The sequence below is a fragment of the Dipodomys merriami genome, unplaced genomic scaffold (genome assembly GCF_024711535.1).
Source record: "Dipodomys merriami isolate MVZ:Mamm:240054 unplaced genomic scaffold, mDipMer1.0.p SCAF_38, whole genome shotgun sequence".
Lineage (NCBI taxonomy): Eukaryota > Metazoa > Chordata > Mammalia > Rodentia > Heteromyidae > Dipodomys > Dipodomys merriami.
Genome location: NW_027205381.1, coordinates 5,251,755 through 5,271,343, shown reverse-complemented (window position 1 = coordinate 5,271,343; position 19,589 = coordinate 5,251,755). Strand labels below are relative to the sequence as shown.

Here is a 19,589-nt window from a genome sequence, read left to right as displayed (position 1 = left end):
ACTATTCTCTCTCATCTTGTATTAAAATCAACTCCAAATGGATCAAAGAACTCAAAGAAAGATCTACAACTTTAAACCTAGCATGCTAAATAGAACAAAGCAAAGTGAACAGACAGTTCTCCAAAGAATACAAATGACTAATGGGAACTGGGTGCTGGCTCATGCCTACAATCCTAGCTACTTGGGAGGCTGAGATCTGAAGATTGTAGTTCAAAGCTAGACTGGGCAAGAAAGTTTGTGAGACTCTTATTTCCAATTAACCACCAAAAAGCCAGAAGTGGACCTGTGGCTCAGGTAGTAGAGTGCTAGTCTTGGGCATAAAAGCTCAGTCAGAGACAGTGCCCAGGCCCTGATTCAAAGCCTAAGTCTGGCACACTTGCAAAAATAAATGGCTAAAAGATACAGGAAATATTCAACATCCTTGGCCATGAGAAAATGTAAATACAAACCACACTGATTCCATCTCACCTCAGTCAGAGTGGCAGCCATCAAGAAAACAATGGCAATGCTGGTGAGGATGGGAGGACCTTTATATGTTCTTAATAGAATTCTAACTACTGCAACCACTATAAAAATCAATATGGAGATTCCTCAAAAAACTAAAAATAGACCTCCCTATAAACCCATTATCCCACAATTAGGCATATATTTAAAGGATTGTAAATTAATAGAAAGGATATATATGTTTATTGCACCTCTGTTCACAAACAATGGAATCAGTTGAACTACCCAACAACAGATGAATGCATAAAGAAGTTGTGATAGATGTAGTTAGATATAAGTGATATAGATATAGATATTGATGAGCTAGATATACATATGCTATGGAATATTGCACAGACATAAAAGAAAAATACCATCATGCCATTCACAGGAAAATGGATAGAACTGGAGATTGATTGAGATAAGCCAAGCTCAAAAGCCAAATACCATTGTTTTATCATATGTGGAAGCTAGAAGATACACATACTCATAGGCATGTACATACATATATATGCCTGTATACATAAAGTGTGTATATATAAATCCATAGTACATGATTCTAACTAGGGGACTGCTTAGGAGAATGAGGGGAAGAGGAAAGGGAAAAATGAAGGATGGAGGGTGAATAATTTTGCAATACAACTCAACCCTGTATGATTGTGGGATAAAGCATATCAATGATAGCTGTTCACAATAGGGGTTGGAATGCAAGGAAAGATAGGCTCTGTTAGAGGCATAGTTATCACCAGAAGGGGGTTAAACTAACTGAGAGGGTGAATCATGATGAATATCCTTGAAATAGCTTGTTTGCATCTATGAAAATAGAACAATGAAGCTAGTGAAGGTTGCATTGGGAAGAGAAGAGAGTTAAGGGAGACTGATGGAGGCTGCAAGATTGACTGAAATATATTGTAAGTGTATGTGGATATGTCACAATGAAACCCTCCTAGGGCAATTAATATACACTAACAAAAAAATCTTCAGAAGGGGAAATATTATATAGATTAGAAGCTCAGATTTGCATTAAGAAAAGACATGTACTAGAAAAGAAAAAAAACTGAGAGTAAAAGAATTTTTAATTCTTTATCTTAGCTTATTAACAGGCAATAGCTTGTTGTTGTTCATAGCAAATAGGGTTATGGATAAGAGAAGTGCATGCAGCCATGCTATAAAGATGAGACAGAGAAGTCTTATATGGTTCTTGTTCTGTCCATAAGTAAGTGGTATAGTGTTGTTTACAAGTGGATGTGAATTAGCTCTGAATGAGTAGTGCAAACTCAAGGGAAATGAAAAAAGCATAAATAATATGTTAAGGAGCTGTAAAAAGGGAATAATATAAATTTTCAGTTAAAACCAGAGAAGGTTAAAAAAAAGTATAGAAAGAAAAAACTAAAAACAAGAGCAATGCATAGTAAAAGGTAATCTACTTTGTTTCCTTGAGATTCTGGGCCTTGTGTATACAAAGCAAATATAATAAAAATAGTAGCAAGGGGCTGGGAAGGTGGCTCAGTGGTAGAGCGCTTGCCTTGCATGCCTGAGGCCCTGGGTTCAATTCCTCAGCACCACATAAGCAGAAAGAAAAAAGCCGGAAGTGGCGCTGTGGCTCTAATGGTAGAGTGCTAGCCTTGAGCTGAAGAGCTGAGGGACAGTGCCCAGGCCCAGAGTTCAGGCTCCACAACCGGACCCAAAAAAAAAAAAGTAGCAAAACAAAATAAGTATAATGAAGTCTATCGAAAACCTATCTTTGGCTGAGTGCCGGTGGCTTATACCTATAATTCTAATAGAGACAGATCTGAGATTCGAGCTTCAAAAACATCCTAAGCAGACAAATCCATGAAACTCTTATCTACGGTTAACCAGTAAAAAGCCAGATATGGGGCTCTGAAGTCAAACCCTAGTACACATGAACACACACACACACACACACACACACACACACACACACACACACACACACACACACACACACACACACACACACCCCAAAAACAAAAACAAAAACAAACAACAGAGCCACTATAATCCCAGCTACTCAGGAGACTGAAATCCAGAGGACCAAAGTTCAAGAAAAGAAAACAAATTAATCCTTGAGACTCCAACTCCAAAATAATCATCAAAAACTAGGGTTGGAGGCATGGTTCAACTGATGGAGCACCAGTCAAGAATGTAAGTCTAGAAAGCATGAGGCCATGAGTTCAAACCCTGGTGCTGGCAACAAAGAAACAAAAACACTAAGTTTGCTCATGAAGCATACCTCAATGTCTTGACAGTTTGCTTTCAAAACTCCTTTTCTACAACTATATAGTGTTCTAGTGCTTGCTTGTTCAGTCCCTAAGACAGAACTGCTTCTTATGTGGAGAGATCTTCTGAACAGAGAGGCCAGGGGCTGACATGTGTCTCACCATGCATAGCCAGTCCTGCCTAAGCTCCAGAAATCTTTCAGCAGTGCTGAACTGTAGCCCACATAGCCCAGGGAAGCCTGCTGGGGGACAAGGCTAAGTCTGGCTAATGATTGAGCCATCCAAATATTGACAGAGCCCAGGACCCACCACTGCCCAACTGTATGCCTCTGTTCTACTCTCCTGCCCTCTGACTCCTTGTCACAGGACACAGCAGGGACTTTGGAGCCTGCCACATTCCCACCCAGACTTTCCCACTGAGGCAAATGAGGGAACTCCTTTAAGTCTCTTTCCCCATCATCATAATGAACGGAGGCCCTCTGGTAGCAATGAGAGGACAGTGGTCACCATGGGCCTAGTGTCTAGTTTATACCTGCAGTGAAAGTGCCCAGCACAGTACCTCTGCAACCTCTGCCACACAGCTCTTTCCACCCAGTGGTGCCTTCAAGGGCTTCTTGGCCTCCCCTGAAGGCTTGGCCTGCCTACAACTTCTACAGTCCCTCAGCAGTCCCGAACTTGTCCGATCTCATTCATTAGCACATTCACATCTCTCCTTCCCATATCTTTTCCCCTTGGGCTGAATTGGGTGTTAGTCTTCAGGAAGCAAGGCTCAGCCTTCAGCCCCACCATAGGGTTGTGACCATTGTCATCATCTCCTATAGCTGAATTTTTCCACAGTGTCAGAACACATTAGCTGATGTCCCCCTTCTCCAACAGTTTAGACATGGTAACCTCAGTCTTTGGCTTTCCTGAAGGGGCCAAGAAAGAAGGAAGGCAGAGCCACCTCCAATCGCTACTCTTTTTCACTCCACATAATTGCTTGTGGATCTAAATAAGGTCCTGCTCATAAAGCATGTAACATCTAGTAGACAGTGAATATAGGCTCTCACTTTAGCCCAGAAAAGGGATAGGAGGACAGACTGAACTGCAAGCTGGTATGTTTGTGACATGCCCCTTTAATGTGCCGTAGTCTGCCGTTCAGCAGCCCAGCTCCACTCCAAGAGTGGAGAGATGGTTGGAGAGGGGGTGCTATAGTGTCTAGGTTGTGAAGGAGGCATCTTTGTCCCGCATGTGGCTGTGGATCCAGTCGAGGTAGCGGCTGACTTTGGTATAGACACCATAGTTGTTAAGAAGCCCACAGCCCTCACCCCAGCTCACCAGGCCCACCAGGAACCAGGTGCCTCGGGAAAGAGCAACCATGGGCCCTCCACTGTCACCATCACAGGCATCCCGCCTGTCCCCCAGGATCCCTGCACACAGCATGTTCTCTGAGACCACACTGTTCATGGCTTCGATGCACTCATTGCGAGGGGCCACGGGAATCTTGATGAAGGTGAGGATGAAGGTTCGGTTTCTCTTGACATCCTTTTCTCGGCCATTTTGATAGCCCCAACCTGTCACCACTGTCTCCTGGCCAGCCTGAGTGAGCTCACGCTCTGCAAGGCCAATGTCTGGGAGACATATGGGCACTATAGTCTTGGAGAGAGTGACAGGCTGAGCCAGGTGGATCAGAGCGATGTCATTGTCACTGGTGCGTCGGGTATAATTGGGATGGACAAGGATCTCCTTGATGTCTATGTCCACCTCCCACTTGTCCCTGCGCCGTAGGTCATACTCTCCTGCAGGAAAGAGGGCATTGACAGGATGGGGACCCTTAGGGGAGTCCACAAGACTGTGGTCAGCCTGAGTGTGGGCCTGAAATGGGTCCACAACTGGGGATAGTTCACCATCTGTTCCAGGCTTTGTCATGGGGCTACCTGTCTGTACATTGAGTGACTTTTCCTGCCAGAAAGAGTGGCCCACAAGTATTAAATCCTAAGGGGTCAAAATTCTGATCTAGATTGGGGACTTACATGAAGATCAGGGAAGCCTAAGGCCCCCAGAGACTCGTGGTCACACTTGAGTCCCAAATGGAATGTGTAACAACTGTAGCTGAGAGAAGTTCAGGGGCAGCAAAAGCCAAATAGGAGGACCAAGAGCACATGACACCAGAAGGGAAGAACATCAGGTGAGCTGATGGTTCCTGGAACTCAGGGCCTGGTAGTCTCACACTAAGCCCCACTGGGAGCAACTACCATGTCAATGTAAGGAGCATTAATTTTTTCATTCATTCTCAATAAACCTCTTCCTTCTTTTTGCATCCAGTCAAGTAAGGATCCTTCTGAAACTGTCCTAGAGGAGGGCTTAGGTGTAGAAACTCCCAGACAGCTGAGGAGGATGTTGGCAAGGCCTCAGCCTCAACAGTCTAACATGAAGTCTTGCTCTGAGGTTAAGTCATTGTGGGTCTATGGACTGCAGGGAACTAGAGCACACACAGCCTGCTCCACTTGAAGGTGAGTTAGGAAACAATGATGTGTGTGACTCCTCGCTTACATGGATGGCCAAACTTAAGGAGAACATCAGAGAATCTTCTGGCTCCCTGGAATCATAGGGTAGGCAGGGTACATGTACATAAGCCTCTTTCCTAAATAACCTTCTATAGATCTCAAGGTTTAGTCCCCTAAACCTGGATGGTCTACTAGGTTTCCCCACCCCACCACAAGCCTTTTGGCATCCCCTCCCTCATAGCACCAACCCGCACCAAGTCTGACAGTGAGCTTCTTGGACTCATCCATGCAGTGGGCCGCAGTCAGCACCCAGGAGGTATGAATGAGCACTCCCCCACAGGCCAGCTTTTTCTTCGAGTCCAGCAGGATCACCTGGAGTGGGGTGAAGTGGTGACATCACAGGGATGTTTCTGATGCCACTCGTCAAATTGACATACATAGACTTAAAGTCCTTTTCTGGCATTTTCTGCTTAGCACATTGTACAGTGTTAGGCAGCCTGCCTTGGACCATCTCCCTGCCTTGTTGTTCTTGTGGTCATCAGCACAATAGTGTTTCTCCACCCTAGGACATTCAGACCAGGATCTGCAGCCTCTGGGAAGATTTGTGGTACCCAGGCTGCCTTGGGTGTGCCCCATGGATCTCTCTCAGCTTATTTTCTGATGGTCCTTCTGTCTGTGATCCCAAGGGCTGCCCAATGTTTAGGGTCCTTATATTCCCCAAGGGCAGCTGTCAGTTTCTATTTGTTCCCAGCCCAGTGCTTTGATAGAGGAGAGTCAAAAACGTGCCAGTTCAGGCTGGAGAGGTGCTCAGCCGCCTGGCCCTGTTCTATGCAGGACATAGGACACTAGGAAGGCTTCTTGAGCCCTTCCTCCAAAGTTTCATCTTTCCAGTTTTTGTTTGTGTTTTTGTTTTTGTTTTTGGTGTGTGTGCTGGGGACGGGGTGGTACTGGGGCTTTAACTCAGGGCCCCACCCTCCTCCTTAGCTGTTTTTTACTCAAGAATGACACTTTGTAACACTTGAGCCACAGCTCCACTTTCAGCTTTTTGATGGTTACTTTGATATAAGAGTCTCATGGGCTTATCTGCCAGCACTGGATTTGAACTGTGATCCTCAAATGTCAGCCTTCTGCATATCTAGTCCTTTTATTGGGGAGGGGGAGGGGGTCAGTCGTGGGGCCTGAACACTAGGCCTGGGCACTGTCCGTGAACTCTTCACCTCAAGGCTAGTGCTCTACCACTGAGCCACAGCGCCACTTCCAGCTTTTTCTGCTGATGTGGTACTGAGGAATCGAACCCAGGGCCTCATGCGTGCAAGGCAAGCACTCTACCACTGAGCCACCTTCCCAGCCCTCCAGCTCTTTTAGAATGCAGCAGCTCTCCTTCCTTCAAGTTCCCCTCCATGGTACCACAGCCCACTGACCCTGCTCTGCCTGTTCCCCTCATATCAGGTCATCTGTCTTTCCCGAGGCCCATCTAGCCTTCTCAGTCCCCCCCCCCCCGCCCCCGCCCGCCCTGTTGCCCAAGGAACAGTAATGTTTTCTTCCCCACTTCTACATCCTGACAGGAACCCCAAGGAGGATTTATTCACCCCTCCCTCAACAAATGAGGAGACATTCATGGCCTTTCATCTCACCTGCCAGGGACTGTCGCCCTGTTTGGTCAATGTCCCGTTGACAATCCTTGGGTCCAGTAAGTCCACTTGGTCTGTGTCCCGTTTTACATTAGTGCGCTTTTTTTCTACTCGTTTCCCCAGCTTCCCACATGGGAAACTTACTGAAGAAAGAAGATGTTAAGGGGTGAGTCAGATACTATTCCCTCTTCTTTGGGTCCTCTTCCTGCAGTAAACTAGTTTACCACATTGAAGCTGCCAATGGATAAGTAATGCTTAGGGTACCTAGTATTTGCAGGTAATCCACTGTGGTCAGTCAGACAACAAACAGTGCCACCTAATGACCAAGAAGCAGTACCACATAATTATGCCCTTGTATAGGTTGTTAAAACTTCTCAGATTATTGTTACATGTCAGCTACATGTCAGCAAGGCTTCCTGCTGGGGTGCTGACAGGGTCCTGACAGAGGGAAGACATTCTTAGGAGAAGCCTTGAGCACAACTATGAAGTCTGTCTTCCCAGAGGTGAGAGCACATTATAAAGAACCAAGGACTGGGACTGGAAAGGTTGCTCAAGTACTTGCCTTGCATGCATGAGGCCCTGGGTTCGATTCCTCAGTACCACATAAGCAGAAAAAGCCGGAAGTGTCACTGTGGCTCAAGTGGTAAAGCACTAGCCTTGAGGTGAAGAGCTCAGGGACAGCGCTCAGGCCCAGAGTTCAGGCCCCACAAGCGACAAAAAATAAAATAAAATAAAAAATAAAACAAGGACTGACTGGTCTCAGGGTCTGCTCTTAATGGGCCTTGAATACCAGGTTGGAGGATCTAGTACAAAACTGTGGGACACCACCAGCAGGCAAAGACGCAAGGATAAAATGGAAAGGAGACAGTAGCAACAAAGGTCCAGAAGCTAGACAGCAGATGGACATGGTAACAGACTTAATAGACTGAGAATGCAGACCTGCTGCAGGGTGTTCAGAAGCTTTTTTTCACCACAGCCCCTCAGGAAGCTTTGCTTCCTAAGGAGCCCTGCAAATACCACTGTGCCTGGTGGCCTGGTGAGATTTGGCAAGAGAAACTGCAGTAGCTGCCTGTGGTGTTGTGTGATTATAATCTCAGCACTCAGTAGGTGATGGCAGGAATGTCTGGGGTTCAAGATTAGTCTGCCTACATAGTAGGATCCTGTCTCAAGTAAACAAAATATCAGGGTGGGGGGAGCAAGAGAAATCTAGAGACAGACTGCTAGAACTCTCCTCCATGGCTTGACTCTCCCTCCCTCACACAGGGTACATTAGAGGCTATGATCTGAGGGACTGTTGGTTGTTCTACAAGGGTAGCATGCTTGGCTGTCCATGGGGAGTCAGAAGCCAGTTCCTCTGCCCACCCTGCTCCAAAGAAGTTGGTATAGGAAAGCTCCAACAGCCTTCCAGAGTTTACTACACAACCCACCTAAAGAGAAAGCCATAAGCATTTGCACCCTACAAAGGTGCCCCTGGTCTTCTGATAACCTTACAAGACAGTTGCCGCCACGTGCACCAGGCACTTCTTCAAAACATCCTGCAAAACTCTAACCATTTAAAAATACAAAGCTTAAAAAACATTTTCCAGTAAAACCATTGGAATATAAAGTTGTAAAAACCTCTCTGAAGAAACGAAAGTCAAAGAGACAGAAAATAGAAGAGAGAACCCAAAGCAAGAGAAAAGAGAGGAATTATGAGAGGTGCAGAAAAAAGAATAAAGAAAAGAAAGGGGAGATTGACAACGATTTTTTTTTCTGTGTTAGTCCTGGGGCTTAAATGCAGGGCCTGGGTATTATCCCTGAAATTTTTACTCAAGGACAACACTCTACCACTTGAGCCATGTGTCCATGTTCAGCCTTTTGGCAGTCTATTGGAGATAAAAGTCTCACAGACTATCCTGCCTAGGCTGGCCTCAAACTGTGACCCACAGATTTCAGTCTCCTGAGTAGCTAGGATTACAGGAGTGAGCCACTAGCATTTAGCAAATTATCCCCTTTGAAAGGGTAAACTAGGGGCACTGTATGAGCAATAAAAAAAAGACCCATACCATAAAAAATGTGCTGAAAATCATAGTAAGAATTGTCAAGGGCTGGAGATGTGGTCCAGCAGTACAACACTTGACTGGTAAGCTCAAGGACCTGAGTTCAAATCCCGGTGATACCCCCCCTCAAAAAAAATCAGTAAATGGGCAAATAAGCTAATGAGACCTCTCGGAAGAAGTAAAAAAGGCCAATCAATAGACACAGGAACAAATGCTCAACACCTCTGGCCATAAAGGAAACACAAATCAAACTAATACATTGAGCCAGGTGCTGGTGGCTCATGCCTATCATCCTAACTAGTCAGATCTGAGAATTTAGATTAGAAGCCAGCCCAGGCAGGAAACGCTGTGAGACTCTTATGTCCAATTAATCATCAAAAAAGCCAGAAGTAGAGCGGTGGCTCAAGTTGTATAGTACTAGCCTTGAACAAAATAGCTCAAAGACAGCACCCAGGCCCTGGGTTCAAGCCCTAGAACCAGCCCACCTGAGTTATAATGGCGATCATCAAGAATACAAACACAACAGATGCTGGCATAGATGTGAGAGAAAAGGAGCCCAAGCACAGTGTTGATGGGAATGTAAACTTGTTCAACCACTCTGGAAAGCAGTTTGGACATTCCTCAAAAAACTAAACATAGAACGATCCTATGATCCAGCAATGCCACTCTTGGACATTTATCCAAAAGATTGCCAATCAGGATAGGGTAAAGTCATTTGCACAACAATGTCTATTGCTGCACTATTCACCATAGCTAAGGTATAAAATCAGCCTAGATGCCCCTTGATGGACAAATGGATCAAGAAAATGGGGTATGTATATACAATGGAATTTTACTCATCCATTAGGAAGGATGGTATGGTATCATTTGCAAAGAAATGTATGGAACCTAGGGGATGATGTGAAGTGAAGTAAATCATGCCCAGAGAGACAAAGGACGCATGTCTTTTCTGACATGTGAAAGCTAGAACTCATTTATAATGTACAAGAAAACACAAATATGGGGTTGTATGCAAATGTACCAATATATGGTGTTAGCAGGGGAGAATTCAAATGGTCTAATTCCTTAGAAAAATGAACTCACAGCCCACTAAAATGAATGCTAGAAAAATGGCATTTAAAAGGTGTGTGGGAAGCTCAAAAGGAAGAGAGCAGACAAATGAGAGAGGGAGGGGGTAAGTATGATGTCATAATACTCTATTCATACCCTATGAAATTAAGAAAAATTAGGGGAAGGGTTGGGTTGGGAGGGATGGGAGAAAATGAGGAAAAAGGGACATCAGTCAAGATTCATTGTACCCATAAATTGATTTGTTGAATGTTAAACTCCCTTATACAACTACTTAAAGGTAATAAAACTACAACTTAAAAAAAGTTCCTGGCGCCAGTGTCTCATGCCACTCAGGAAGCTGAGACTTGAGGATCAAAGTTCAAAGCCAGGCAGACAAATATGGGATGGTTATCTTCAATATACCAGCAAAAAGGAAGAAGTGGGGATGTGGCTCAAGTGACAGAATGCCATTCTTGAGCTGAAACATCAAGCAAGAGCACAAGGCCATGAGTTTAAACCCCAATAGCAGCACCCCTGCACGCACATGCACACATTGTAAAAGTCTGACTTCTTAAACTATATATAAATAAATTGCACAAAAATTAAAACTCATAAAAGAAGGTAGAATCCAGCTCATTCTTGAGAGGCAAGAATAATTATGGAAGTGGGACAGGTGTCCAGCAGTGTGGCCTAAGACAATAAGAGCATTCAGATTGGATGGAGGAAGAGGATGCTGGTGGCCTCAGACTGGGAAGATGAATGTGCACCAGGAGGTGCCCATAACTGAACAGGGACTCCTGGAGACAGGCAGGCAAGCAAGAAACTCAGCAGTGGAAGAGAATAATGGGAGGGGTGACATTGATCAAGATGTATTGTACTCATAAATTGACATTAAATCTCTTTGTACAACTACTTAATGATTCTGTTGCACTCTCTCTTTCTGTGTGTGTGTGTGTGTGTGTGTGTGTGTGTGTGTGTGTGTGTGTGTGTGTGTGTGTGTATACTGCGGCTTGAACTTGGCCTGGGCAGTGTTCTTCAACTTTTTAACTCAAGGCTGGTACCCTTCATTTAAAAAAAAAAGTTTTAAAAAATAAAATAGAGATGGAGTCAGAGACAGAGACAAAGACAGAGAGACAGAGACTTAGCAGAAACTGGCCTGAAGAAGCTCTCCCCTCTCTGGTCGCTAGCACCACCAGCAGAAACAGCAACAAGGTTGGGGTAGAATACCTGCTGTAACCCTAAGGCTCACCACCCACTCCCTAGGAGCTTCCTGCAGCGAGGGTCCCTCCAGGCTGCTCACCTTTAGGCTTGCACTGCCGTTGGTCGTTGTCCAGCTCGTAGCCTGGCGCACAGCTGCAGCGGCGCCCATCCCCCTCTTCCTGGCAGTAGTGTGCGCAGCCTCCATTGTCGACCCCACAGTGGGAGAAGAGCACCTCTGCTCCGACAGGATGGGGCGGAGATCGGCGATGGTGCAGGGCGCTGGGGTCTCACCACCCTTCTGCCCTCCCGCCCATCGGGTACCCTCTTTACCCTGCTGGCAGAACTTGCCCTCCCAGCCCTCCATGCAGTTGCAGCTGAAGCCGCCCATGCCATCCATGCACTGGCCATGCTCACAACACGCGTGGTCACACTGGTGGTCCAAGGGTGGAGCCTTGCACTGGTCACCGTCTGCACATGGCCGGGTAAAGGATGGAGAATAGGGGTGATACCAGCTCTTTGCTCCCCCCACACACACAACCTTGCCAGTGGCCCAAATACCCAAAGGGTGCAGCCCAGCCAAAGGTCTAGCATGCACTCACCAAAGTACTTGGTCCAGAAAGACAGCTGCAAAGAGAGGGGATGAGTGAGGGGTTAACCCAAATTCAAAGAGGATTCCACAAGCATCTCCCTCCTCCTGGGTGTGGCAGGAGAGTACAAAGGAGCAGAGAGAGCTTCCAACCAGTAAGTTTCCTTGCTCCCCTCTTGCCCTGCCCCGCCCCTTACCCCTCCCCACAACAGTTCCCCCCCCCCCCCCACACACACACCTCATGCTCTCTGGGCTATGCCACAGTAGCTTTTGCAGCAAGGGACCAACTCCCCACCCCCCTTCAATTGCTTTATCTTTTGCCAGCCCTCCTGGCTTTGGGGGACCCATCAAGTACCCAGTCTTTCCCCAAGCCAGTGTTCTCAGAGTTGATAAGACATGGATAGCTGGCTCAGAAAGTCTGGGGCAGCATTCTTCTAACTAGGACCCAGCTGCCAGCACTGCTGTTGGCTCTGACCTCCAGACTGGAGGGGCCAGAACTTTCTACTCCAACTCTCCAAGATTCTGAATGGAGGTACTGAGTAAGTGGTCTGCATAGAAGTCATGGGTGTTTCAGTCACACTTATTATCCTGACCAGCAGGTACATGGTTAGAAATAATGGATTATGGCCTTTTAGCCACATAGAGAAAGAGACAGAGAGGGAAGACAGTGGTAAACATTGGAGGGAACTTCTTACAGAGTAGGTAAATAGTATTTCAGTCTAGAACTGAGTCTAGAGCTGGTTGATGTAGATAGATGAGATCTCAGTCTAGAGCTGTGTATTCTGCTTTTCCTGAAGCTCATAGCAGAGTTCTGTCTTAAACTCCTGTGTGCCTTGACAAAAACCATAGAGCAAGTGTCTATATCCCCACAACAAGCTAGGAAGAGAACAGGCTGGTGCCCACCCTACTCCAGATTCCAAAGAGGGCCTCAGCAGTGGTGCCCACCTGCTCCTCCAGGTCCTAGCTAGCCAGCAGCCCACCCCTGAGCCTCATCCTCTGGCCCCAGTGGTGGCCTTACTGTTTTGTCCACATCTTGGAAAATCTCGTTGGCCTCCTCGAAATCACAGACCTCCTCCATGCATTCCCGCTCCAGGTTGCCTGGCCGGACCTCCTCCAGGAAGGAGTTAGAGCGTTTTTGGATCCGCAGCACCTGGTGGGCATGCTCACTGCTGGAGAACACTGAGTCTGGATGGGGATAAGGGGGCTCATTGTGGTAGAGAGAATTGAGAGGGGCCATGAGAGGATCTAAGGAAGCTGAGCTAGAGAAAGCCTTTGAGGCTTTGTCTCTGGCCTGTAAGGACTAATTGTAATTCCTGATTATGATACTTGGCCCTGATTCTGTCTCTCCACACAAGAAAGATGTTCACTGAAGGACAGGGGCTTATACCATACCAAGCAAGAGCTCTGAGACAGACTTCTCTTTGAACACCAACTGACCTCTAACTTCAGCTCTCTATACCTGTTTACTCATCTGAAACTGGAGGCGAGATGACTGTGAAAGCCCATAGTGACAAATCCCAATTGCTGCTGCTGAGTCTGTAGAGTTTAACTGGCCCTATTTGTTTTCCTAGTTCACTCTGCAACCCTCTATTTCCTTGTCACTTGGTCCTCTCTCCCCTCACTTCCCCTTGAGCAGCAACACCTGGAGGACTGAATTCTGTTATCCAGTGTGTATTGTGTATCACCAAGAATCATCTAGACTCTGAAACATGTCCATATTGGTTAGGGAGATGACTAGAGGAAAGGATCACATTAGAAGAGTAAAGGACTGGGGGGAAAAGCAACCAAAAGATGTACCTAGCTGAGCCAACTAAGGAAGAAGAAGACATAGATATGGGCAGGGTAGGGGAGCAAGAAATGGCATGTTAGGCAGACAAGCAGCACAAAGAAATCACATATGCAAGAGCAATCTGGAGTGGCTCTAGCACAGACCATCAGTCTCATCTTAGAAGACGTCTGCTGCTTTCTATTGCCATGAGGGTGCAGGAAGTGCATGGGGCAGGGCAGGGAGGTACAGGTGTACATTGTAGAAAGAAAGGCATTGTAGCTGGGCCCTTCACTGTTGAGGGAGGAAGTGGGTAGAATAGGAATGTCCAGGACACGCTGTTACACAGCCCAAACCATAACATTACCAGCCATCTGCCCCACAGCTGGCCAATCTAGGCCTTGGTAATTGATTCATGCCATTCCTGCCTGTTCCAAATCCTACCAAGGCTCAGAGGAGATGGGTAAGGTGGAAGGTTCTAGTAAGGCTTTATGCAGGCTTTGAGAGTCCCATGATGGAGTGGGGATGGCCTTACCAGGAGAGGCTGGCATGCCAGAAATTTCCCAGGTAGCCACGAACAGCAGAAGGCTTGTGAGCTGCCACATTCTGGAGTTGCTGACACCTGTCTGAGAGAACTTCTAAGTTTCTGGCAGCCCCAGTGCTGCTATGCCCACCCCACCCCCACCCCCCCAAAAAACAGGAAGTTGAATGAAAAGGTTAGCTCTCTAGGATCACTGTCAGGGTGGAAGCTTCCTTTGGGCATCTTTGCTTGTTCACTAGACAGAGAGCTATCTGGCCTTCCATCTCCTTCTCTGTATGGGCTAAGGTCACAGCACTTGATAAAGAAAAAAGGCTGCAGAGTCCTTGTGAAGATCAAGGACTCAGTTCAAAAGGCCAAGTGGAGAAATGAGATGTGCCCCTTCTTTTTTTTGGGGGGGGGTGATGGTGGCAGGGTAGGGTATCTATGCCTTTGTTGGTCTGATAACTGAGCTACTAGAAATACTAGTAGATACTAACGGCACACAACTCAGTGCAAGCCATGAAACTAGATGGCCTAGGAAAAATTTCTATGCATTCTCTATGGCAGTGATAAGAAGCGTATCTGCTTGGGCATCTGCTTCCTCCTTTGTAAAATGCATAGTCTATGGTCTGCCTTAAAGAGGGAAGCCTGAGCTACATAGTGAGACTCAGGGAAGAAAGAAAGAGAAAGAGAGAGAGAAGGAAGGAAAGGAAAAAAGGAAGGAAGGAAGGAAGGAAGGAAGGAAGGAAGGAAGGAAGGAAGGGAAGGAGGGAGGGAGGGAAGGAGGGAAGAAGGAAAGAAAAGGAAAGAAGAGAAGAGAAAAGAGAAGAGAAGAGGTCAAGTCCACAAACAAGAGGAGGCAGATCTACAGATCTAGGACTCAAGCCCGGTCTGTACATTTATGTGGCTCCAGACCTGGAACTTTAACCTCTTCCCCAAACTGCTGGATGCCCTGCCCTGCAAGGCCACAGAGGCTACTCTACCTTTGGAAACCGATTTATCCCCAAGACTGGATGGGCAGGCCTCACTACCCCAGCTATATGCTGCCTGGCCTCACTTTCTCCCTTTGTCAACTTCCTCAAGGTCAGTGTGACGTTCAATCAGACTTTTAAATCAGATATCCTGTGTTTAGAAGTGGGGGTAAAGTGGGGATAGAAGGTCTTGGTTCCAAGATGCCTGTGGGGAGAGCCAAGGGCCGGTGGGAACCCCCGGCTGACTTCTACTTGACCCACAGTCTGGAAAGGAGGACTCTTAGACTATGCTACTTGTGCCTGTAAGTGCCAATCCACATCTTGGCCTAACCAGTGTCAGGGCCCTCATTTCTTTTGACCCTGAGCTCTAGATGATTGGGAGAACCTTGTTCAAGAATTTCACCCCTCTACCTGCTCAGCTCTCTCCTCCTCCCTCCAAACTCTCTCACAGTGTTACCTTGAAGGGGGACTTACAGTGGTGAGCCGTAGAGAAACTGCAAGTTCGCCCTCCTGCCGCCATGACAGCCTGGAAATTGGGTTAATCCGTAACCACAAATATTTGCTTGGCCCTCAGTGTTGAGTCTCCCTCTCCCCAGACAAACAAATGGTGCTGATGACATTCCTGATCTTGGCTCCTAATGAGTTCATTTGTCAAAGCTCATCTCTGCTCACCATGGAAGCTGATCAGCAAAGAGGGAAGTAAGGTTTGGACCCACTCAAAATCACTGGCATAATGGGTCTTGTTTTAGTCTCATAATGATTGCTAGTAGGGAAGGTATTGCTACTATTTTGCAGGCGGGGATATTTCTACCCAAGATAATTGGTTTGTCCATGATTAGCATAGCAATCTTGTCAAATCTAGGATGCTGTTAATTATAAAACACACTTATTTATGTGCCATTATATAAAAACACATTATGGGTTTTCTTTTAAAAAAAATCAACACATGTGTTGATTACACAATGCCATACCATTGCAATTGCTAACATGGGTTCCAACCACATTTGTGTGGACACTGGGTTGGACCCTCAACTCTAATTACTTGAGTGACCCCTGCATCCACTGCACTGGCTACTTTGCTGATATGGACACTCTAAAGAGTGTTTTATGTTGAGAACAGAAAAAGGGCCTGGCTGGGTTATCAGGACAAAGGCCCCCTCCTATGGAGGTCCTTTGGAGGCCTTGAGCAGTCTTCTGTGCAGGCCCTTAGATATCAACAGGTGGGCCTATGGGCATAATACCATGGCCCATTGCCCTGAATGACACATGAGCAGTGAATTGATTGGACTACAGAAGTGTGCACCAGAATGGTACTTGGTAAGAGGGGCTAATCTCCACATGGTGAGCTCATGCTGACTGTACAGAGCCTCTGATTAGGCCTTGGGACTGATATGATCCATGGTCTGTAGCTTTCTCTTTAAGACACCTTATTAACCCTGAACCACACACTCTAGGCAGTACCCTCCTTTGGGACTCCTGACTAATGGGAGCTCTACTTATCTTTTCTTCAATATATCTTTGCCATTTTATTTCTCCCCCTGTGTTCATAGATTCATTCTTTGAGATCATAGAAACAAAAGACCAATATCAATGTCACTTGCTCAAATTCACTGAGCTGGCCTGTGGCAAATCTACATCCGAAAGAACTCTAAACTTCTGGCAGTACTTGGCTTCTGTGTGAGCAAGAGAGAGAAAAAAAAAAAACAGAACTGAGAAAAGCTGTAGGAGTCCACAGATGGGAGGTCGGAGAGGAGAATGGCAGAAAAGAAAGGTCCAAGTTAGAGTCATTGCTTGTGTCCTGCAGTCCCTAGGAGTAGAGCCTTCCTTGCTTCTTTGCTGCTCTATAAGTGCTGGATGCAAAAGTTTGAAGCCAGAGCCCACACAGTAAGTTTGTTCTCACACCAGGTACAGAAACTCTAAGACAGGTACTGGAGAAGTGTTGGGTAGGTGATGATAGGGGGGAGATGAAGGATGTAGTAATTAGAATTGAGTCTGTAAAACATGGACAGCCAATGGCAGTTTGTAAAGGGCTGCCTAGAGAAGGGAGAATGAGTTCCTGGCAACTGAGGGAGGAAGCGTGAAGGCCAAGGGTACCAGAAATACACAAGAACTTGTAGATGCTTGAGGAACTTTTTGATTAGTTTTTGCAGTGCTTGGTCACTAGTGATAAAATAAACTTTTCTGTAGTGATCTCTATAAAGCCTGTTGCACTACTGGTCTGCAGCAGGCAACATTTGCTAGAGTTGCATCTCTACAACAGTACACCACTGATTCTTCTTGGGCTTTTGTTCATAAACTCAAATAATGGCATCTATGGACAAGAAAGGGTAAATGTGAAGGTCTGGAATGTATTCAGGTAAGAAGAAATAGAGCTCTCCTTGGGTGAGATGGGTTCAGATAGAACATTGCTAATGAAGTGGTTGTGTATAAAATATATATATATATAACATATATGCATATATATTAGGCTAATTGATTGTACCCTGTGCAAATGAAATATAAGACAACCAAGAAGAGACTTGTGACGTCAATTGGTGCTTGAAACTGTGGTCCTCAATCAAGTCCATCCTGCTTTATTTCCCACAGGATCATGGGGAAGCTAATTAGGATTGATGAAGGGAAGATATTCAATTCCCTGCTGCTGTAGTTTTTGAAGTAAACTTACAATTTCTGAGGTCTAGTCTTGGTTTGTTAGGTTAACAGTACTTTTATATTGGAAGGTTTTTCCAGGGGTCCAAAGCCCTGACTATTTTTCTGAACTAATTTCATCTATTCACTCGGTAAATGCTCTAGCCCTGAGCTTCACCCTAACTTCCTAGGATCTTGTAAAAATGCCTCCTGTCCATGTTCTCATCCCAGGTGTCCTCCCCTACAAGTCTACAGCCGTCCTTTAGCTGCCCTACCTACCAAGAACAAGGTGTTGTGGGTATTCATCAAGGGCTGCTTCCTCTCTATACCCACTTCTCTGCCTTGTTCCCCAACTTAGCATGTGATCAATTCCATGTCAAGTCTACCTTGGCAGGTATGGATCCTAAACCTGAATAGTGAGTTGTATCTGAGGACACGCCCAAAGAAGCCCGGATGCTCAGAGCCCTAACAGGCCTGCTCACTAGAGCTGCCGCAATGTTTCCAAATGACTAGTGCTAGGAAATTGCAATGTCTGGCAGGCTGCCCAGAGGAGTTTCCAGGACTTTCTTTCACGAGGAAGATGTTGGCCTATTGGGATTCTACACCACGGACTATGTCATCGGTGTGCAGCGCATAACTCCCGTTCCCCACGCCATCTTCCCAGGAAGGGTAGGTGTAAGCAACTAGCCATGCCTGAGTTCTGGAGCTTTGCAGGCAGCACCTCCTGGAATCGAAGGGCCCGCTCTCGCCCCGCCCCGTTTACTTGCAGACTGCCAGCAGAGGGCGCCCGCTGCAGTCCCAAATGGATTCTCAGCGGCTTCAAGAACAGGATTAATTGGTCTTGTCTGGCCAGATGGGTCCCCCGAATTCAGCCAGGCCGACCCTAAATACCAGAGCAGGACTTGAGCAGCTAAGGCCCTCTAGTCTCAAGGGCAGAAGGACATATTAAGATCGAGAACACAGTATGACTATACTCATGTAAAGAAATAAAAAGTAATGAAGGGGTGGTGGTAGTGGTCAAAATGCTCAAATGGCACTAGCAGTGGGGTACTTTGAAAGCCTCATCTTTACAGTCAGGCTGTGAGAAGTTTAAGTCTCAACTTAGCTCCTTCCTCATTGGTTTGTTTAACATCCTAAATCTTTCTACATCTTTAAAATGAAACCGATAACACCCCCTCTCTTTTTCTTTCTTTCTTCCCTTCCTTCCTCTCTCTTTCTCTCTCCTCTCTTTTTCTCTTTCTTTCTTTCCTTCCTTCCTTCCTTTCTGTTGTAGGGCCTGGACTCAAGGCTTGGGTGCTGTCCCTGAGCTTTTTTGCTCAAGACTAGTAGTGCTCTACCACTTTGAGCCACAGCACCACTTCTGGTTTCCTGGTGGTTAATTGGAGATAAGGGTCTCACAGATTTTCCTGCCCCGGCTGGCTTCGAATAGGGATCCTCAGATCTCAGCCTACTGAGTAGCTAGCCCATGAACTACCAGCACCCAACTTCCTTCCTTCCTTCCTTCTTTCCTTCCTTCCTTCCTTCCTCCCCACCTACCTCCCTCCTTCCTTCCATCCTCCATTCCTTTTTTTCTTCCTCCCTTCTTTTCCTCTCTTCCTATCTCTTTCTCCTCTCTCTTTCTCTTTAATTTGCTCTCACTCTGTTTCCTTTTTTTTCTTTTGAGGTAGGGTCTCCCTATGTAGTTCAAATTGGTCTTGAACTCACAATCCTGCCTTGGCTTCCCAGTTGCTAGGATTATAAACATGTATCACTGCAACCAGTTTACCTTGCTTCCCTATCCCTTACCATCTATCTTAGAAATCCAGGAATTTGTCATCACAAGATAGTGTTTAACAGATGTAGGACTTTTACTGCTAAAATTAAGACAATGGCAGGTAAACTGGTATGATTGGTTACCCTGTATATTCCTAAAATCCAGAAAAGTCTTAATTTAAAAAGCCCCAGGACCAGAACAAAAAGTAAAATAAAAAATAAATGTAAAAGCCGGGCG

At 46.1% G+C, this 19,589-nt stretch overlaps 1 protein-coding gene across 3 annotated transcripts; it reads right to left on the bottom strand.

Annotated features, from left to right (window-relative positions):
* Positions 1-3,822: 3,822 nt before the first annotated feature.
* Positions 3,823-15,508, bottom strand: Proc (protein C, inactivator of coagulation factors Va and VIIIa). 3 transcript variants are annotated; one of them, XM_069989453.1, is made up of 9 exons: positions 15,446-15,508; positions 14,016-14,102; positions 12,734-12,900; positions 11,729-11,753; positions 11,460-11,597; positions 11,230-11,364; positions 6,844-6,983; positions 5,458-5,581; positions 3,823-4,501 (listed from the first exon to the last, which is right to left on the bottom strand). In XM_069989453.1, exons 1-9 carry the CDS (start codon positions 15,489-15,491, stop codon positions 3,921-3,923), a joined length of 1,443 nt encoding a protein of 480 aa, XP_069845554.1. In that variant the 5' UTR covers positions 15,492-15,508; the 3' UTR covers positions 3,823-3,920. The 3 variants fall into 3 exon arrangements, with proteins under 3 accessions (XP_069845554.1, XP_069845555.1, XP_069845556.1); XM_069989454.1 differs by having other exon boundaries at positions 5,464-5,581; XM_069989455.1 differs by lacking the exon at positions 14,016-14,102 and having other exon boundaries at positions 5,464-5,581; positions 15,446-15,491.
* Between the last annotated feature and the right edge of the window lie 4,081 nt (positions 15,509-19,589).